Source organism: Ursus maritimus, unplaced genomic scaffold (genome assembly GCF_017311325.1).
Source record: "Ursus maritimus isolate PB19 unplaced genomic scaffold, ASM1731132v1 scaffold_12, whole genome shotgun sequence".
In the NCBI taxonomy this organism is placed as follows: Eukaryota; Metazoa; Chordata; class Mammalia; order Carnivora; family Ursidae; genus Ursus; species Ursus maritimus.
The window spans coordinates 51099195-51120740 of NW_024423564.1; the positions used below are offsets into that span (position 1 = coordinate 51099195).

General features: G+C 40.1%; 1 protein-coding gene across 3 annotated transcripts in view; it reads right to left on the reverse strand.

Annotated features, from left to right (window-relative positions):
* Positions 1-20592, reverse strand: part of LOC121102079 (collagen alpha-1(I) chain-like) — a 32670-nt gene extending 12078 nt beyond the window's left edge. The window contains exons 1-4 of one of the 3 annotated variants that reach the window (XM_040627200.1): positions 20272-20592; positions 19155-19310; positions 18328-18411; positions 16349-17823 (exon numbers count right to left, since the gene is read on the reverse strand). In XM_040627200.1, the coding sequence (XP_040483134.1) occupies positions 18370-18411; positions 19155-19310; positions 20272-20592 (519 nt within the window). In that variant the 3' untranslated portion in view covers positions 16349-17823; positions 18328-18369. Of the gene's footprint in view, positions 1-16348; positions 18412-19154; positions 19311-20271 lie in introns of those variants that run through there. The other 2 variants (XM_040627198.1, XM_040627201.1) reach the window with 2 other exon arrangements.
* Positions 20593-21546: the final 954 nt, after the last annotated feature.

Here is a 21546-nt window from a genome sequence, read left to right on the forward strand (position 1 = left end):
TGATATGGGTGCTTGGGTGGCTCAGTCGGTTAAGCGTCCGACTCTTGATTTCAGCTCAGGTCACGATCTTGGGGTTGTGAGATTGAGCCCTGCATCAGGCTCTGTGCTCAGTGGGGAGTTTGCTTGGGATGCCCTCACTCTCCCTCTGCCCCTCCTCCGGTGCACTCTCTCTCTCCAAAATAAATAAATAAATCTAAAAAAAAAAAAGAAAAGAAAAGATGTGTGATACAACTTCCGTCTTTTTAAATGCACTGAGACTTGTTTGGTGGCCTAATGTGATCTGTTCGGGAGAATGTTCCGTGTGTACTTGAAAAGGATGTGTATTTTGCTATTTTGGGGTGGAATGTTCTGAATATATCTGTTATGTCCATCTGGTCCCATGTGTCATTTAAACCCACTGTTTCCTTATTGGTTTTCTGTCTGGGTGATCTATCCGCTGATGTAAGTGAGGTATTAAAGTCCCCTACTATTATTATATTACTGTCAATTGCTTCCTTTATGTATGTTAATATTGCTTTATGTATTTAGGTGCTTCCATGTTGGGTGCATAAGTATTTACAATTGTTAAATCTTCTTGTTGGATTGTTCCCTTTATCATTATGTGGTGTCCTTCTTTGTCTCTTGTTATGATTTTTGTTTTAAAGTCTATTTTGTCTGATATAATTAGTGCTAGCCTATCTTTATTTTCACTTCCATTTGCATTGAAAATGTTTTTCCATCTCTTCACTTTCTTTTTTTTAAAGATTTTATTTATTTATTTATTTATTTATTTATTTATTTATTTATTTATTTTAGAGAGAGAGCGAGAGAGCAAGTGGAGGGAGGAGCAGAGGGGGAGATGGGGAAAAGAATCTTAAGCATATTCCCTGCTGAGTGCAGAGCACAACACCGGGCTTGATCTCACTGTCCTGAGATCATGACCTGAGCCAAAACCGAGAGTCAGACACTTAACCAACTGAGCCACCCAGATGCTCCTCCAACTCTTCACTTTCAGTCTGCAGGTGTCTTTAGGTCTGAAGTGAGTCTCTTGTAGGCAGCATATAGATGGGTCTTGCTTTTTTATCCACTTAGTCACCCTATGTCTCTTGATTCGAGCATTTAGTTCATTTACATTTAATGACTATTGCTAGGTATGTACTTATTGCCATTTTGTTACTTGCTTTATGGTTGTTCTTGCAGTCCTTCTCTGTTTCTTTCTCCTTCTCTTGCTCTCTTCCCTTGTGGTTTGATGGCTTTCTTTAGTGATATGCTTGAATTCCTTTCTCCCTGTTTTTTGTGTATCTCTTGCCGGTTTTTGATTTGTGGTTACCTTTAGGCTCATATATAACACCTTATGAATATAGCAGTCTCTGTTAAGTTGATGGTCACTGAAATTTGAACCCATTCTAAAATCATTAAATTTTAACCCCCCCACAACATTTTATGTATGTGATGTCATACTTTAACATCCTTTTATTTTCTGAATCCCTTGACTAATTTTTTTTGAAGATTTTATTTATTTATTTGACAGACAGAGAGAGAAAGCATGCACAAGCAGGGGGAGTGGAAGGCAGAGGAAGAGGGAGAAGCAGGCTCTCCACGGAGCAGGGAGCCCGATGCAGGGCTCGATCCCAGGACCCTGGGATCATCACCTGAGCTGAAGGCTGAAACTTAACTGACTGAGCCACCCAGGCGTCCCCCCTTGACTAATTTTTATAGATAAAAGTGATGTAACTGCTTTTGTGCTTTAATCTCCATACTGGTTTTATAGTGATTAATCTATGACATTTATTAATGTTTGCATTTATCTATGAAATTTTTTCCTTTCAAATTTTCTTACTCCTGATTATGGCCTTTCCTTTTCACTGGAAGAATTTCCTTTCATCTTTTTTGTAAGGCTGGTTTAATGGCGATGAACTCCTTTAACTTTTATTTATCTGGGAAACTTTTTAATTCTCCTTCTATTCTGAATGATAACCTTGCCAGGTAGAGTATTGTTGGTTGCGAGTTTTTTTCCTTTCAGCACTTTGAATATATCATGCTGCTCTCTTCTGGCCTGCCAAATTTCTGCTGAACAATCAGCTGATACCATTACAGGGTTTCCCTTTTGTATAACTGTTCTCTTTTCTCTGGCTGTTTTTAAAATTCTCTATTACTACTTTTTGCCATTTTAATTATTATGTGTCATGGTTTGGACCTCTGAAGGTTAATTTTGTTGGGGGTTCTCTGTGCTTCCTGGATCTGGATGTCTCTTTCCTTTACCAAATTTGGGAAGTTTTCAGCTATTATTTCTTCAAATACATTTTCTTCACATTCTCTCTTTCTTGTCCATCTGGGATCCCTATAATGCAAATGTTATCACACTTGACATTACTGTTCATGTGGCTGTTCAGCTTGATTCCTTTCCATTAGCCTGTCTTCTGGATCACTGATCCATTCTTCTGAATCCTCTAATTGGCTGTTGATTCCCTCTAATGTAGTTTTTATTTTGGTTATTGAGTTTTTCATCTCTGATTGGTTCTTTTTTTATATTTTAATCTCTTTGTTGAAGGTTTCACTGAGAGCCTCCACTTCTGTTTTCAAGTTCAGTCAGTATCTTTATGATCATTACTTTGACTTTTCATCAGGCATATTGCTTATCTCCATTTCATTCGGCTCTTTTGCTGTGGCTTTGTTCTGTTCTTTCATTTGGGGCATATTCTTTTGTCTCCTTGTTTTGCCTAACTCTCTGTGTGTTTCCAAGTATTAGGAAAGTCGGCTACATTTCCTGGTCCCGAAAGTAGTGGCTTAATGAAGAAGAGGTCCTGTGCTGCCCTATAATACAATGCCCCATGTTCACCAGAACCAGGTCCTTCAGGGGTATCTTCTACGTGGGTGACATATGCCCTGCTGAGCCACATTTACCTTTGGTCCAGTTCACTGCAATGGCTCATTTTGCCTGTCGTAAGCTCACTGGGCAGGCTTTAATTCCTGTGCTGTTAAGGGGCCAATCTGAGGCTGCTGTGGGCTTGTAGTGAGGTGGTGTCAGTAGTCAGACCAGATGCCTGCCCCCAGCCTGTCTGCCAGGGCTGCAGTCACACCAAACTGCAAGCCACCCTCCCTACATTGTCTTCTCAGAGGGTCTCATTGATGCGCAGGGCCTACAGTCAGACCAGATGCCTGCCCCCAGTCTATCCATTGGGGCTGCAGTTGCAATGACCTATAGGGTACTCTTCCTGCCTTATCCCCTGAGAGGCTTTCATTGGTGGGTAGAGTTGGCAGTCAGACAATACAGTCAAAAAATACATGGAGAAAAATGAAAATGAAAACAAAATGGTCCAAAATCTTTAGGATTCAGTAAAAGCTGTCTAAGAGGGAAGATTGTAGAAATACAAGCCTACCTCAAGAAACAAGAAAAATCTCAAATTAAGAACCTAAATTTATACCTAAGGGAACTAGAAAAAGAACAAACAAGGCCCAAAGCCGGTAGAAGGAAAGAAACAATAAAGATCAGAGCAGAAATCAACAAAAATAGAGACTTCGAAACAATAGAATAAATCAATGAAACCAGAAACTGGTTCTTTGAAAAGATAAACAAAATTGAAGAACCATTAGCCAGACTCACTAAGAAAAAAAACAGAGAGGATTCAAATAAATAAATTCAGAAATGAAGGAGAAATAACAACCAACACCACAGAAATATGAAGAATTATAAGAGAATATTATGAAAAAGTATATGCCAATAAATTAGATAACCTAGAAGAAATGGATAAATTCCCAGAAACATATTACCTTCTAAACTAAATCAGGAAGATATAGAAAATTTGAACATATGGCACTAATTACTAGTAATTTCATTACTAATAATGAAATTAAATCGATAATCAAAAAACTCTCAGAAAACAAAAGTCTAGGATCAGATGGCTTCCAAATTCATACTACAAGGCCGGAATTACTCTGACACTCAAACCAGATAAAAACACTACAGAAAGGGCAAACAATAGGCCAATATCTCTGATGAACATAAATGCAAAAATGTTCAACAAAATATTTTCTATTTTCTTTCTGTTTATTTTGCTGTTTGTTTCTAATATCCTGAGGTGATTGTTTATCTCATTGAGTTTTAGCCTTTTTTCTTTTTTAATATATAACATTTAAGGCTATAAATCAGCCCTCTAAATTCTTTTTAGCTGTATCCTACATGTTTTTGATAGGTATGAGTTTATTACTCAATTGAAAACAATTTTTAAAATTTGCATTATGAGTAATTGTATAATTCCATGGGGATATTCTGTTTATCTTCTTATTATTTATTTATAGTTTGATCACACTGTGATCAGAAAACACTCTCTGTTACCTCAGTCCTTTAAAATTTGTTGGGGCTTGTTTTAATGATCTCATATGAGGGGCGCCTGAGTGGCACAGCGGTTAAGCGTCTACCTTCGGCTCAGGGCGTGATCCCGGCGTTCTGGGATCGAGCCCCACATCAGGCTCCTCCGCTGGGAGCCTGCTTCTCCCTCTCCCACTCCCCCTGCTTGTGTTCCCTCTCTCGCTGGCTGTCTCTGTCAAATAAATAAATAAAATCTTTAAAAAAGATGATCTCATGTGAATCCACTATTGAAATATTGCGTGTGGACTTTAGAGTATTTGTTCTGTAGTTGTTGAATGTAATATATATATCTCAATTAGGTCAACTTTCTTAATCATCATTGTTTGAATCATCTATTAAGTAGTTTTTCTTCTGATTTTATCTATTATTAACAGATGTATGTTTAAATTTCCTGTATGATTGTGGATTTGTCTATTTCTTCTTTTAGCTCTTCTAATTTTCTCTTACATAGTTTGAGGCTGTTAGTATGTATATATATATATAAATTTTAAATATAAGTGCAAATTGAAATTGTATTGTTAAGAGTGATTATCTTAGTCAATTTCTATTGTGGCAAAATATATATAACATCAAGTCTGCTATTTTATCCATTTTCTAAGCGTACAATTCAGTGGCATTTCTTTTCACCATGTTGTGCAACCATAACCACTATATAGTTACAAAATGTTTCCATCACCCCAAATAGAAACTCTGTAATCATTAAGCAAAAATTCCCTGTGCTCCCCTCCTCCCAGCCCCTGACAAATCTACTTTCTGTCTTTATGAATTTGCCTATTCTAGATATTTCATATAAGTGAAATCATACAATGCATCATTTTGTGTCTGGTTTATTTCACTTAGCATATGTTTTCAAGGTTCATCCATATATATGGCATATATATTAGAACTTCATTCATTTTTATGGCTGAATAATATTTCATTGTATGTATATACTGCATTTTGTTTTGCCATTGATTTGTTGAATACTTGGGTTGTTTCCATCTTCTGGCTGATGTGAACAATGCAGCAGTAACATGGTAGAAAAGTATCTTTTGAGTCCTTGCTTTCAATTTTTTTAGCTACATACCTAGGAGTGGAATTGCTGGGTCATATAGTAATTCTGTGTTTAGCTTTTTGAGTAACAACCAAACTATTTTCAATAATGTGTATTGCCTTAAAATTTGTTTAGAGTGCTAGTAATATAGGAATGCTGGCTCCTTTCTGTTTATAATTACAGAGTATATATATTTCCATTTCATGTTTGAATATTTTTATAGTTGTTTTATTCAGTCTGAATATCTTTGTCTTTTACTGATGCATTTATTCCATTTATGTTTTATTTCATTAATTAGTATTAATAACTAATATATTTTAAATTACCACAGTTTTGCTCTTTGTCTCATTTGTTCTATTGTTTTTTCTTCTTTCTTTTCTTCTTTTGAATTGATTTTTTTATCATTCCATTCCCCCCACCCATTCATAAGCTAACATTCTCTATATCTATTCTTTTAAAATTTTTGCTATATGAACACATAACCTATCAACTCAAAAGTTAGTCAATAATGCTGTTTTTGTACTAAATACTACAAAGACTTTGAACACTAACTCCATTTACTCTCTTCCTGGTTTGCACGCTTTTACTTTGGTGAATTTAACTTATTTTTCAATCTCATAAGACATCATTAATGTATTATGCCCAACATTGCATTGTGTAGATTTATCCACATATTTACCACTTTCTTTTTTCTTCATTCTTTGTAGCACCTCAGAGCTTCCATCTGAGATCACATTCTTTCTTCCAAAATGACATCCTTCGGAATTCCCTTTTACAAGGATCTGAACAGTAGCAAACTAACTCTTTATGTTCTAATTGTTTTTTAAATATTTATATTGTGCTCTCATTCTTGAAAGGTGTTTTCACTAGGAATAAAATAATAGATTAACAAGTATTTTCCTTCACGCCATGGAGGATATCATTATACTGTCATCTGCTTTCCATTGATTCTATTGAGAAATCAGTTGCCAGTCTAGTTGTTCCTTTGACAGTAATCTCCACCCATACCCCACCCCAGTCTCTCCCCCCACCTCTGGCTGTCCATTAGTGTTATGATGAGGAATCTAGGTTTGAAGTTTGCTCATTAGCTAGTTCATTCTTTCCTCCCTGCTTCCTTTCCTTTCCTCCCTTCTTCCCTTCCTCCCTCCCTCCTTCTTCCTTCCCTTCCCTTCCCTTCCCTTCCCTTCCCTTCCCTTCCCTTCCCTTTCTTCTTTCTTTCCTTTCCTTCCCTTTTACCTTCCCTTCCCCCTTCTCTTCTCTTCCCTCTTCCTTTCCCACTTCCCTTCCCTTTCCTTTTTCCCTGTATAGGATTTGTTTGGCTTTTTGAGTGTGTGAATTGTTACCGTTTATTGGCTCTGAAAAAGTATAGGTCATTATTTCTTCAATATTATCTCTGCCATGTCATCTCTTTCTTCTCCTTCTAGAACTAATTAAATGTACACTAGTCTTCCTCACTCAGTTTTCCAGCAATCTTAATCTCTTTTTCATATATTCCATTACTTTGAATCTCTGTGCTGCCTTCTGTAAAATCTTATGACCTAAACTTCCTGTTCTTTAATTCTCTTTTCATTTATGTTGAACACGCTGTTAAACCACTGGTTTTTGTTTTGTTTTTAATTTCGGTAACTGTGATTTTCATTTCTAGAAGTTTTATTTGGTTCTTTCTAAAAGTTTCCTGGTCACCCTTTTATAGTTCCAGTATCCTGAAGATATTTTCAAGTGTGCCTTTTATATCTTTAATAATATTAGATACAATTATTTTTTAATCTATGTCTGATAATTCCAGTATCTGACGTCTTTTTTTGGCCCTGTTTCTACTATTGTTTCTTCTAGCTCTTATACATGCCGCTTATTTCTTTATGTGTGCTTAGTTGTTTTTCATTGTGTGCTGCTCATTGACCTTGAAAAATTGTTTATGTAAATACATTGAGGCCTAGGAGGAAGATGACTTCTCAGAATGGGTTCGTATTTGTCACATTCAATCCCTAAGGGTTTTACCAGTATTCTGTACCAATTTAACTTTATGGCTTGAATTTTTTTGGACCTTCAAGAGGTTGTAATTACAGTAATTCCAGGAAGTGATCACATATTTTCAAGGGTGAAACTGTTTCACCATTGTATTGTTTAGCAGTCTCCTATGGGTGGAGATTTGGGGAAAACAGCTTGTGAATTCCTAGTTTTGCTGGTGGATTTCCTTTTGTACTTTACTCTTTAGGAAGATGGAATCTCAAATTGACTGAATTAGCAAATGCCCTCAGGGCAAAAGTAGTTTTGGTACTCAGTATATTTTAGATTTGAACAAATTGAGGGTTGCTGAAGGGGAGGTGGGGCAAAATGGGTAATGCATATTAAGGAGGGCACTAGTCGTGATGAGCACTGGGTGTTATACGTAAGTGATGAATTACTAAATTCTACTCCTGAAACTCATAGTACATTATATGTTACTCATAGTACATTATATGTTAACTAAGTAGAATATAAATAAAAACTTGAAACATTAAAAAAAACATATTTTGGGGCACCTGGGTGGCTGTCTGTTGAGTGTCTGACTCAATCTCAGCTCAGGTCTTGATCTTGGGGTCATGAGTTCAAGCTTCATGTTGGGCTCCATGCTGCACATGAGCCAACATTAAAAAAAAAAAAAGATTTTATTGGTCATGTGAGCATCTTGATACTTTTAATATAGTTGTATTTTTTTAAAGATTTATTTATTTAGGGATGCCTGGGTGGCTCAGTAGGTTAGGCATCTGCCTTCGGCTCAGGTCATGATACCAGGGTCCTGGGATCGAATCCTGCATCAGGCTCCTCGCTCAGCAGGGAGCCTGCTTCTCCCTGTTCTGCTGCTTCCCCTGCTTGTGCTCTCTGTCTCTGACAAATAAATAAAATCTTTTTTTAAAAAAAGATTTATCTGTTTATTTGAGAGAGAGAGTGAGAGCAAGTGAGCATGAGCAGGAGGGAGAGACAATCTCAAGCAGACTCCACACTGAGCACAGAGCCCTCCATGGGGCTCAATCTCACGACCCTGAGATCACAACCTGAGCTGAAACCAAGAGTGGGACCCTCAACCAACTGTACCACCCAGGTGCCCCTAGTTGTGTTTTTATATAACTTTAATACTTGACTAACATTTTATATTATTTTATATTATATATATATATTTTAATATATCATATTTATATATTATCTTTATATTCAATCCAACATTCTTAGTTCTCAGTTTCTGTAGTCAAGTGTCTGAAGTAAGCTGCTCCTGAGACTAGCTCCTGGTCTGGTGTCCACTGAGCTCTCACAGTTGTATCTCTGGTTTTCTGCTCTTATCTGTTGCTCAAGTCAAAGTAGAGTATTTCATAGGATCGTCATTTTTCCCCACTTGGTCAGGAGCAGGTGGTATACCTCAGCTGACATTGGTCCACCATGGTTCTCATCAGCACCAGCACCACAGACTTCTTTGATTCTCTGCCACATCCTCTATTCATTGTCTTCATCTCCACTTCTACTGGGCGTCGTCACCTTGACCACTTTCATGGCAGAGCTATTATCTCTCAACTGAGCCATGTTCTCTGTCCCTTTACAGAAGATGCAGGAAGACTTGAGTCCATTCCCCACCACACAGGAGCTAATGGGGCTCAAATTGGGCACTCTTTGTGCCCTCTATTCTGCTCTCTTTCCTCCTCTGGGCCAACTCTCTGTGCTGCTGACTCACCTTAATCAGTGATTTCCTTCTTGAATCCCAAGTGGGAAGCAGAGGAGAAGCTCTCTGGTCTTAGCCTTCCCCTCAACCAATCTCACACCCCTTTCCTCTCTGGGACTTACTCCTGGGATCAAGAAAACCTCTCACTAACTGGCTTTTGTAACTCCAACTCCAACTTCTGCCCACAATTCACTGGCACAGGAAGAAGGCTGAAGCAGCCCACTTCCTCAACATCATATCTGCGTTCTGTCCAAGGACAGCAAGCTCAATGGTCTCATCATTATAGGTGGACACAGTTGTTTCACTGTGCTAAAAAAGAAAGTCCATGGTCTAGTCTACCAGGCTTAACCCTTGATATGTCAATGGTAGGAAAAGAAAGGTGGAAAATTTCTTCTCTCTCACCTTTTTTTCCGGCTTCCTAAATAACTATTGTGATCAAAAATCCTATTTTGGATGTCAGAAGCTGATTTTTAACCCTTCCTTTATTAATTCCTGCTTTAACAATCCTAATCCCACCCTCCACATGCCACTCTCAGGCCAATAGATGCTTCAGGCCAACTAAAAAAAGATCATACCCATGAAAACATTTTAAAAAAGCATATTTGGGGCACCTGGGTAGCTCAGTCGAGTGAGCATCCAACTCATGGTTTCAGCTCAGGTTATTATCTCATGGGTCATGGATCGAGCCCTGTGTTGGGCTCCCTGCTCACCTCAGGATTCCCTGTCTCACTCTCCCTCTGCCTCTCCCCCAACTCACACACTCTCCCTCTCTCTAATAAATCTTTAGAAAAAGAAAAAGTATATTAATATGTTCCATAAATATCCAAGTTTCAGATATATATGTATATTATTTTTTAAACAAAAGCATTTGTATTATTTATTGCTGTTGTAATAAGTTATGCCAATATTTAGTGGCTTAAGATAATGAATACTTATTATTTCATAGTTTCCATAGGTCATAACATTTGGAAGTGGCTTAGTTTGGTGATTTTGACTCAGGATCTCCTAGGACGTTACAGACAGATGAGAGAGAGGGCCACAATCTCCTGAAGGCTTGACTGAGCTGAACTTCCAAGTTTACTCCCATGGCTATTAGCAGGATGCCTCAGTATCTCCGGACAGGGCGACTGGCTTCTCTCAGAACAACTAATCTAAGAGATAAGAGAGGGAGTGGGAAGCAATCGTGCCTATGATGTCCTCGTCTCTGAAGTCACACATTGCCACTTTTGTTTCATTCTGTTCATCAGAAATGGGCCACTAAGTCCAGCTCATACTCAAGGTTAGGGGAATTAGGCTCAACCTCTTAAAGGTGGGGTCAAAGAATTTGCGGACATTTTGAGCCACCACAGTATTCAAAATTATGTATCGCCCCCTTCCTATGTGCCAGTGTGTAAAAACCAACAACAAAACCGCGATTCCTGCATGGTAGAGCTCAGAGTCTAGTGGGTGCTTGAACGTGAAAACAGGCAATTACGGTACACTGAGGTATGGGTCCTCGTTTTCGCCCATGTAACAGGGGGGACAATAGATGCTTGGGGGCACACAAGTAAATATATGTGAAAATGCTTTTGTGTAAGTGTCGTTTAGCCAAAGTGACCAAGAGCTGAGACTCAAGAGGCAAAATACCTGCCTTCAAATCTCAGCTCTGCCCCGTACTGGCTGTGTGAGCCTGAGCCACGAGCTCATCTCTGTGCTTCAGCTTCCTCATCAGTAAGACGGGAGAAGAACAGCACCTAACTCGCAGGGTCCTTGTGAGGTTTAAATGAGTTAGCATGTGGAAAGCTTTACAAGATACCTGGAACATAGCAAGAGCTAGTTATCACAGCTGTCAACTGCAAGCTGCTTCAGAAATGAAAGGTAATGTTATTCTAATTTCTGAGTCTAAGTACATAGCCTTATGCCTGTCTTACTGAAAATGAAATTAACTTAAAAAAATGTTTAATGATGTATTTGTACTTTTATCTCTTTAAGCATATGACACATGTAGTAAAGAGAATGTCACTCTTCATCTCTACCCCACCCACTCATTCATCCCACTTCCTTCCCCAGAGGAAACCACTTTAACAGTTTCAGGAACGTTCTTTCAGAAAATTTTCTACCTATTTAAAAAGCTATGTATTTTTAAAATACTTCACTATAAATGGAATCGTATTATACATATCTGCTACTTTACTTGCTTTTTCTGTTAATGATTTTATTGTTAATAGTTAACAGGGCTTTTCATGTTAGTGATCACAGCTTTACATTTCCTTTTAATGACCAGAGGAAATTTTGTAGGACAGATACTCTGTCAATTCTGTAAGCATTCTTCTATTGATGGCCATCCATGGTGATTCCAACTTTTTATTATTATAAACAATTGTGTAATAAACATGAACATTTAAATGGACTTTCTAGCCTTCAAAGACTTCATGAATATACATGTTTTTGATTAAGACCTGTTATACTCATTGAACCTATAAAGGTCTCATGAAAAAGTCTATGGAGGGGTGCCTGCGTGGCTCAGTTGGGTAAATGCCCAACTCTTGATTTCAGCTCAGGTCTTGATCTCAGGTTGTGAGTTTGAGGCCTGCATTGGGCTTCATGTTGGGTTTAAATTTCTGAGTCTACAGAAGTTTAAACCTTTTAGCTTGACATCCAGGAATTTCTCCAATGTGAGCTCAAACTATTTCTGCAATTTTGTTGCTTAGTGCTTTTGCACAAACTCCATACCTAGACAAATTATCTTATGCAATATTACTAGAACACACCATACACATTTTTGCCTTCAGGCCTTTGACTAGTAAAGGTCTTCCTAATCCCCTCAGCATTTCTGTCCTACCCTTCTGTAGTGGGTAACAGTGGGGTGGTCTGTCCATCCCATAGAGTGGGCCCCTGGTTTCCTACTTGATCACAATCGTTTGGACCAGGAGTTGACACTAGACTCAAGCTGTGCAAATCACAGTCTCCCTGTGGAACTTGGAATTGGGACTAACAATGAGCATCTCTTTAGGTGGCCAGACTTGGGTCACCATGGGATCTGTGGGATGGTTATCTGATCCATGAGGGCAAGAAATGCAGCCAAAGCTGGCTGGTAGAGACAGAAGAATGAGATGGAATTATAGAGAGATGAGACACAGTCTGGGTGTTTTCCCAAAATAGCACCTTGGATTTTCTTCCATCCAATGACCCAGTTACATTCCTGCCTTGGAGTCTGTCAAAACTGGGTTTACTAAAGCTGGTTTTAACTATTTACATTCATAAAAGTGGATCCCATTGTATCTTCCTGGAACGTTGAGCCCCAGATACTCTGATGTGTGAGGGCTTGCACCTGCACGCACTAGTGGAACTTGGAATTTAAACCTGCAACTTAAAACGATTCATTTTGGCCACTTTGTTTCAAAATCAGGACTCTCCAGCATTACTGTGCAAACAGGAATTCTAGATGAGGAAGATAAAGATGAACGCTTTTTTTTAAAATTTGAACCATCTTGGATGGACCTTTCTAAGGCAGATGGCAAACATTACCTAGCTTATTAAACCAAGTGCATGACTGTTTAATCATCTCTGGATGATTCAAACTACACATTATGAAGATCAGTCATTTTACATCCAAGGCATAATTCAGTGAGTCTCTAGGTTCGTCTAACATAATGAGCACCTGCCACTAAAACAGAATAAAATAAGCCCCCTTTTTCAAGAGGAAAATGAGACATCAGATGAGTTCCCCCTTTAAGAATGGAGACTATTTTAATTCGAGAAAAACTGTGAAGCAAACCACCTAGACTTAAAGATATTTTCAAATTCAGATGCTAGACTGTAAGCTATTTCAGTCTTTGCAGAAGGGAAAGCTAAGTTTATGATTTAGTGAGCTACTCATGGGGCTTAATGATTCATCAATTAGGTTACCAAATAAGATTTAATTTTACCATGTTCAATTCTCTCCATGAGAAGAAACAGATTTTTCTCTGTGGCTTCTCTCACCTGTGTGCAGAGATAAAATCTCTCTTGCTATAAAGCCCATACTCATTGTTTACCTCTATGTTAGTACCGACTCAAGGTCGGTGAAACAGATTTAGTTGTGGGATGTCCTAAAATGGGTGTAGCTGGTGTCCGATCAAAGAGTTTGCAAATCATATTTACTACTAAACTTATGAGGATCTTATTTTGGTTGTTTGGTTTAGAACTAAGCCCCTTTTTGCCACCTACAAAACCTCCAGTGTAATTTTTTTATTTGTTTTGTTTTTAATTGAATAGTTTTTGTTTAAAGTAGTCATGCTTACCTGAGAATGTATAAGACATACATGTACATTCCGCAGAATAAAAATAAAGTAACCATTCTGCCTAGCTCCCCCAGGTTAAGAAAAGAACGTTTTCCTTGTCAAAGAAACTTCCTGTGTGGGCCTCCTCAGTTGCTTTCCCCTCCCTACACTGCTGAGGTAATCAATGTTCTGATTTTTAGGATAATTATCCCTTTGGTTTCTTTAGTTTTAGGACCTATGCTCATCCCTAAACAAGAGTGTTTAGTTTTGTCTGTTTTGAACTTAGTATAAACAGAATCATATTGTGTATTTTCTTCAGGGGTTTGCTTCTTTCAACCTTGTGCTTGTATTATCTGTGTTCCTGTGTTTTTCATTGCTGTACAGTAGTTCCTTTTATGCATGTACAATAATTAATTATATATTCAACCCTTGGTGGACATTTGGATTGCTTCCAACTTGCTGTTATTATGAACGATGCTGCTATCAACATCCATGTATATATTTCCTAGTGCCAGAGTTTCTAATTGAAGGTATATAACTTGGAGCAGAATTGTAAAGTCATAGGATACTGACATGTTCAGTCTTCCGAGGTAAAGCCAAACTGTTTTTTTAAGTGCTTATACAAATTTGTGCTTTTTTAAAAAAAGATTTATTTATTTATTTATTTATTTGAGGAGGGAGGGGCAGAGGGAGAGGGAGACAATCTCAAGAAGACTCCCCACTGAGCATGGAGCCCAAGGCAGGGTGCGATCCCATAACACTGAGATCATGACCTGAGCTAAAATCAAGAGTTGGACACTTAGCCAACTGAGCCACCCAAGCGCCCCGCAAATTTATGCTCTAATCTGTGATGTGTAAGTTCCCATTGTTCCATGGTAGTTTCTACATTTGGAACAGCCAAACTTACTTTCATCAATCTGACGGATATATAAAAATATTTCAGTGTGGTTTTACTTTGCATTTTAGGCCTTACTGCTAACGTTGAGCATCTTTTCATATGTTTACTGGCTATTTGAGTTTCTCCTTTTGTGAAGTTTCTGTTTTATTTAGTCTTTTGTCCATTTTCCTTTTTTGTGTTTGTTACTAATTTCTAAGTATTCTCTGTGTCTATTTTTTTAAGATTTATTTATTTATTTATTTATTTATTTATTTATTTATTTGAGAGAGAGAGAGAGAGAGGAGAGAAGGGCAGAGGGAGAGACAGAATCTTAAGCAGACTCCCCACTAAGCGCAGAGCCTGATTCAGGGCTCCATCCCACAACCCTGAGATCATGACCTGAGCTGAAATCAAGAGTCAGACACTTCACTGACTGAGCCACCCAGGCGCCCCTCTTTGTGTATTTTTGTTACTACTCTTTTATCACTTTAAATGTGTTGCAAATAGTCATCTTCTTCCAGTGGATGGTGGGTATCTTATGAAGTTTTTTGATGAATAAATGTTCTCAATTTTAATGTAGTCTAATTTACCAATCTTTTCTCTTATGTTTATACATTTTATGTCTGAAGAAAACTTTCCCTACCCCAGGGAAAAATTTTTATGGTTTGCCTTTTACATTAGATTTTTTAATTCACTTGGAGATTATTTATATGTATGGCATGAAGTAAGGATCCAATTTTATTTTTGTAACTATAAATACCCAGACATCTCAGCACTGTTTCTTGTGGGCTCCATCATTTCTCCTTTATTCTGCGTCCCCCTTTGCCTATATATTTGTGGATCTAGGTCTGCCCTCTCTCTTCAGATTCATTGATTTATTCTTCTATGCTTGGACCATTACCATATTATCTTCATTATAATGACTTTATGCATTTTAGTATCTTTTTTTTTTAAGATTTTATTTATTTATTTGACAGAGATAGAGACAGCCAGTGAGAGAGGGAACACAAGCAGGGGGAGTGGGAGAGGAAGACGCAGGCTCCCAGCGGAAAAGCCCGATGCGGGGCTCGATCCCAGAATGCTGGGATCACACCCTGAGCCAAAGGCAGAGGCTTATTGACTGAGCCACCCAGGGGCCCCTGCATTTTAGTATCTTAATGGCAAGCCCCTCCTTCTTCTTCAAGAATGTCTTGGCTATTTTTGGCCTTTTGACTTATTTTAGAATCAAGTTGTCAAGTTCCACCAAAAAAAGTCTGTTGGGATTTTAACTGGAGTTGTAACTAAATCTATAGGTTAGTTTGGGGAAGAATTCACATCTTTAAATATTAAATCTTCAAGTCCATGAACATAGCATATCTCCATTTATCTATTCAACAACATTCAATAATGTTTTATGATTTTCTTGCATATATTTAGTTAGATTTATTCCTGGGTAATTTTTTAACATATAAATGTGGATGCTACCACAAACGTGCTAGGTGTTGCCTTTCATTTGTGAACTGGTATCTAGAAATGAATTACTTTGTAATTGTATTATTCTAAGGCTACTGTAACAAGGTGCCACAAACTTAGTGGTATAAAATGACAGAAATTTATTATCTCACAGTTCTGTAGGTCAGACGTCCAAAATCGGTTCCACTGGGCTTAAAATCAAGATGTTGGAGGCTTTGCTGCTTTCTGGAGGCTCTAGGGGAGAATCTGCTTCCTTGGCCTTTCCAGTTTCTAGAGCTGCCCACATGCCTTGGCTTGTAGCCCCCTTCTCCCCCTTCAAAGCCAGCAACAATAGGTTGACTGACTTTTGAGACACAATTTTTCAGTTTTAAGTTTTACATTTGGCTCACCCAGATAATCTAGGATAATACAATCATCTTAATTTAATCACATCTACAAAGTCATTTTTGATATGTAAGGCAAAAATCCACAGGTTTCAGGGATTTGGACATCTTTGTAGGGGAGAGGGACTTCATTCTGCCTACCATAATAATACTGATTTTGAATCCTACGATCTTGCTAACCTCTCTTATAAATTCTTATCATTTATCTATAAATTCTTTTAGGTTTTCTGCATATACAATCAAATCATTTGCAAATAATGCGTTTTGTTTTGTCCTTTCCAATGAGTGTGTGTGTGTGTGTGTGTGTGTGTGTGTGTGTATTTTTCCTACCTTTAATGTCAAGGTAAAACAAAAAGAATGGCTGGGGAAAAAATGTAAAAAACCAAAAATACTGACTAGGACTTCCAAAATAACGTTAAATTTGAATGATTATGTCAGGCAATCCTGTTTTGTTTCAAATCTCTAAAGGAATACTTTCAGCATTTCACCATTAAGCGTAGTATTTGATGTAGGCTTTTTTTCTCCTGAAATTGAGATGATCATATGATTTTTCTCCTCTAATCTGTTAATCACATTAATTACATTAATTGATTTTCTAATGTTAAACTAACCTTCCTCTCTGCATTTTAGGAGTTATGCTAACGAGTGATTATGGGCCTTTTATTTTCCTTTCTTGTATGCATTATCCTAATTAGGTTATTGTAGTTAGGTTACAACAGTCTCATAAAATTAGTCACGGAGGGTACCTACTTTTTCTATTCTCTGAAGTAGTTTGTGTAAGATTGGAATTATTTGTTACTGCATTGCTTTTAATAAAATTGCTGAGTTTCTAAACCTAAGCTACATTGTGAAGCTTTGTACATTCTTCAAAGTGTCTGTGTCAAGTGCTTTACTATAGAATTATTCAATCTAGGGAGATTCGAGGTATTATCTCTTTTTTTTTTCTTGATAGGGAAACTGAAGCTAAACATGTTACATATATGCCTAAAGATCATATAGTTACTAAATGGCCTACCAGAACTTGAATTAAGACTGCTTGGCTCTGAATCCATTGCTCAACATCAATTTTTATTGATACTCTCCAGAAGTATTGATATCTTGGCTGCCATAAGTTTACATTTTTTCAAAAAAATTTTTATGGTGTCTCTATGTCTTCCTTTGATGGTATTTCTTGCCATCACTTTTCTCCTTTCTTTCTCCTTGCCCCACTATTTCCTTAATTCCTATATGTTGCACTCCCAGAGACAAAAATAGGTTTTAACAGTAAATGTGTTCTGAGCCTCTGAGGGACATTCTTAGAAGTAAGGAGCATGAGCTTTGTAACATCCATTTCAAACAGGCTAAGAAGATTCTATTATTCTTTTTGTTTCTCTTAGGTTGCTAGACTGTTAATTAGCTTTATATGTCCTACACTTTGCTACTCAAAGTCTAGTCTGCGGAGCAGCAGAAATGGTGTCTCCTTGGAGCATGTTAGTGGCAAAGCACGTCCCACCCCAGAACCAATAAATCAGCAGCTGCATTTTAGCAAGCTCGCTAGGTGATTCCTGTGGACAGTAAAGTTTGAGAAACATTGACCTACATCACCAATTAGACTATAAAATCTTTGCAAACCCCTTCTACCTTATACCTTTCCTATCCCCAGTTCCAAGCACCATGCCTCACGCAGAACCACACACTGAAATGAAGTCTGTGATGATGATTTTGTAAGACACATGGCAAATCAGAACGTTCAGTTCTGGTTTTGACTGTGTCAGGAACTCCATCTACTGTTGAATTTCAATCGCCTTCAGTTTCTCATCTATAAAATGAAGGAGTATAATTACACCTTTTCTACCCCAAATTCCAAAATGCTATACCATGACTGATAAGTATCTCAGAGCTAAATTAATTAATGTTGATAACAATTGAGATTGTCCTGAGGTATTTTCCTTGCAAAAATTTGACAGGAGTTACACAACGGTGTTGAGTGAAATATGCAATATACAAAAAATTTCACCTGCATCCAAACAGGTTGTTATTCTTAAGATCTCAGTTGGGAAAGGTGGCTTTTGTTTGATCAGATGCCTTTTCTCAAGCAGCAAAGCAGTGCGGTAATAGGGGCCAACATTTTGTGTTTCTAAAGTTCAGGTTCTGTAGCCTGGTATAATGACTGGCCAAGCGGGAACTGCAAAGTGGGAAAGCACGGGAGGTGATGCTTTGATTTCATGAACATTGGGTAGGATTATCAAACCAAAATTGACATATTCTACCTTGGCTGTCTAGAATTTCAAATTTTTCTAAGCAATTTTGTATTCATTCTCACCTTCAAGATATCAGAGGTAGAGACAGGGTAGAGACAGCAGAGTTAAAAAACAGATTGCTCCGGGTCAGAGTGTATCTGGCTGACCTACAAGATGAGACATTTCATAATTTGATTCTATCACTGCAACCCCCCCATCTTCTTGGAGAAGAATTTGTATTTGGATGTTATTGTTGTAACTATCATCATCATCATTGTGGAAACTATTGTTGACAACCCACAAAAGAATGAAGTTTTACTCATGATTGCCACTTACAGTTTTGATTCCTTCGACCTTAACATCAACTTGTTTGGCAATTCTGTTCCCTAAATTAGACATTTGGTATACTTGGTCAGCCTTGAAACTTCAAAGACAACAAGCTGTCCAGCCATCTGCATGACTGTCGTTGAAGTCCCTTGTGTTCTCACAGATTGCAGCTTGTCTCTTCTGAAAGATGAGCTACACATCTATTCTGAGCCTGAGCAAAATATCTGACCAGTCTCAGAGCAACCCTGACAGTTACTCACAAGTCTAGCAGTTCCCATGCAAAACACCAAACACTGTACTTATAAAAGAAAGGCTAGTGGCAAATGGTATCTTCCATACCATTTTGGAGAAGCACTGTTGTTTCTTTTTCTTTTTCTCTTTCTTTTTCTGTTCTCTTTCTTCCTTCCTCTCTTTCTTCCTTCCTCCCTCTCACCCACCCTCCCTTTCCCTCCTTTCTTCCCTCCCTCCTCCCTCCCTTCCTTCCTTCCTTTTCTTCTTCTTCTTCTTCTTCTTCTTCTTCTTCTTCTTCTTCTTCTTCTTCGCCTATTTTATGATTAACTTACGGGGATAAGACAAAAAGTACCTTGCGAACATCTTGCTTTGGCATTGCCAAATTCAGCCTATTACATGCACGTATCGTGTTTGGGAGTTGTTGCTTTGTTCTGTTTGTTGTAGATGGGAAGGAAGAGGGCATAGAGTAAGGATTTGCAGAGATGACTGCAGAAGGTGTTTTATTTTCCTGTAGAGGGAAAGGTACACCCGTCTCAAAATTAGTAAGTATTTCACGTTGAAACGAGAGACAAATTCTATTCCCGCCTTCCACATTAATCAGCTAGGCGACCCTGGGCAAGTCACTTAACCTCTAAATTTCCTCATCTGCAAAATGAAAGCGTTGGTCTACACAGAGCCATCTAAATCCCTCCTTCCATCGTTCATTCAGCCCCTATCTATCCAGTGCCTACTGTGCACCATCAGTGCTAACACTGATTTTCGGAGAGCTCAAAATTTTGTCTCCACGACTTTAAGCATTCACTCCTCGTCCTCCTTTAAAACCAGCTCCTGAATTCTTCCCCCAATAGAGTGTTTCACTGAAAATATACACGGGGAAAAGAAACGTGTCGGTTGCAATCAACGTAGGGCGGACGTACGGCGGGCTAGTGAGCTGTTCTTTCTCTGAAAAGGGCGAGCTCTGCTTGGTAAAGGGCTACCCAGTCACCCGGAGAAATAGAATTTAAAGGGCGCCTGGGGTCAGAGCGGGATACCCAGCCGCTCCTTTCTCGGCGGAGGCAACCTGGGAAACATTTTTGGGCTCCGTCCGAGTCACGCGGCAATTCCACGGCAGGAATTGTGCAATGGGGCGAGTCGGGCGGGCGGCCGGGGTGGAAAGAAGCGGGGGAGGCTGCCACAGTGCCAAATTTTTTTTCCTCCCTAGGGAACCGTGAGGCGCGACGGCGCGGCCGGGACGGCGGGGATCCGGATGGCCCCAAGCCCGGGCCAAGAGAGCCTCGCTTCGAGCAGAGGCCGAGGGTGGAGAAGCGCGTGGGGGCCGCCCCTTCTCGGCGCCAGAGACCGCCCCCGCGCGCCTCGCGGGGCTCCGCCGGGGGCCGCGCGCCGAGGGGGCGGGAGCCAGAGCGGGAACGGCGGCCGCGGCTCCCCTGCGGCCCGCGGCGACCCGGGGGGGAGGGGTGCCGCAGACTCACCGCGGCGACCGCGGCGGGGAAGTCCGGGCCGGTACTTTCGGTTAGAACACCCGGGCTTCCAGCGGCGCCGCGCCCCCGCCCCCGCCGGCCGGCTCGCGCTCTGGGCCGGTGACGCAGCCGTCCGGGTACGCAGAAGTCTGCGCGGAAGCCCGGAACCTCCCGGGCCGCCGGCGCCTCCCCGCCGCCCCCGCGCTGCCCCGGGCCCGCGCCTCCCCGCTCCCCTGCGCGGGGCCTGCGCGGGGGTGGCCCGGGGAGCCCAGGCGGGACGCGCTCTCTGGGCGCAGGCTCGCTGATAAACTTTTGGTCCGGTTCATCACTCATGTCACAGCCCTAGTGACGTGCGTACTATTATTAGCGTCACTTAGAGGTGAGGAAACAGGCTCAAAAAATACCAAGTTACGTGCTTGAAGTCAAACCGAAGGCAGAGCTGCGAAGCAAATCCAAGTCTGTCTTGACACAGCTGTGTGTCCTACTTCTCATGGATCAGCCTCTTCCCGGCTTTCATTCCCGTGAGCAGCAAACAGGTAACAGGTGGGACAGGTACACTGAGAGGTGGAGCCCCTCTTTCTGGGGCAGCGGGCGCAGTGTGCTTCTGGTTGGTGCTCACTTTCGCCCAAGTGTGCCGTAAAAATATTTTGGTCCAAGCGTATCACGAAGTGGACAAGGTTGGAAAGCATTTCGCAGAGCTTCTGCCTCTGCTTTCAAACCATATATTGGGATCGGGGACACCTAACATAAAGGATCTATTGGAGGATTAAATAAGACCGTGTTTACATGGTGCTAGCACCTCGAGGATCCTCAATACATATTAATTCTCTTTTCTTCTTGCAGCGCTCCCGGGGACATCTGGGCACTCTCCCTTCTAACAATGGAGAGGGGACGCAGTCATTTTAGGTCAGTACCCTCTCTGACAGATGAAAGATTTAACGCAGTCGACGGGAAAATCACTTACCCCCATCTCCATCTAATTAGTGACAGACGGCGAGCTGGGGGCCCTGTCTCTTGGAAGTGTGCAAGGGCTCTTGCCACCTCACCTCCCTTTTCCTCCCAGAAGCTTAAGAACAGCTCTGAGGCCAGAACGTGACTTCCTCGGAGACCTGATGACGGTGATGTGGGCGGGGACCTCCGGGAAGAAGGAGGAAGTCAAGTCCCCGGGTTCGCAGCTGGCCTGTCTGCCACCCCCCAGAGAGGGACCCAGCACCTCAGGCGTGGAGCCAGCCCTCCGGGCCTGGGCCTCTTTGCTGGCTAGGACTGGGCCCCTTTCGGAAGAGCTGC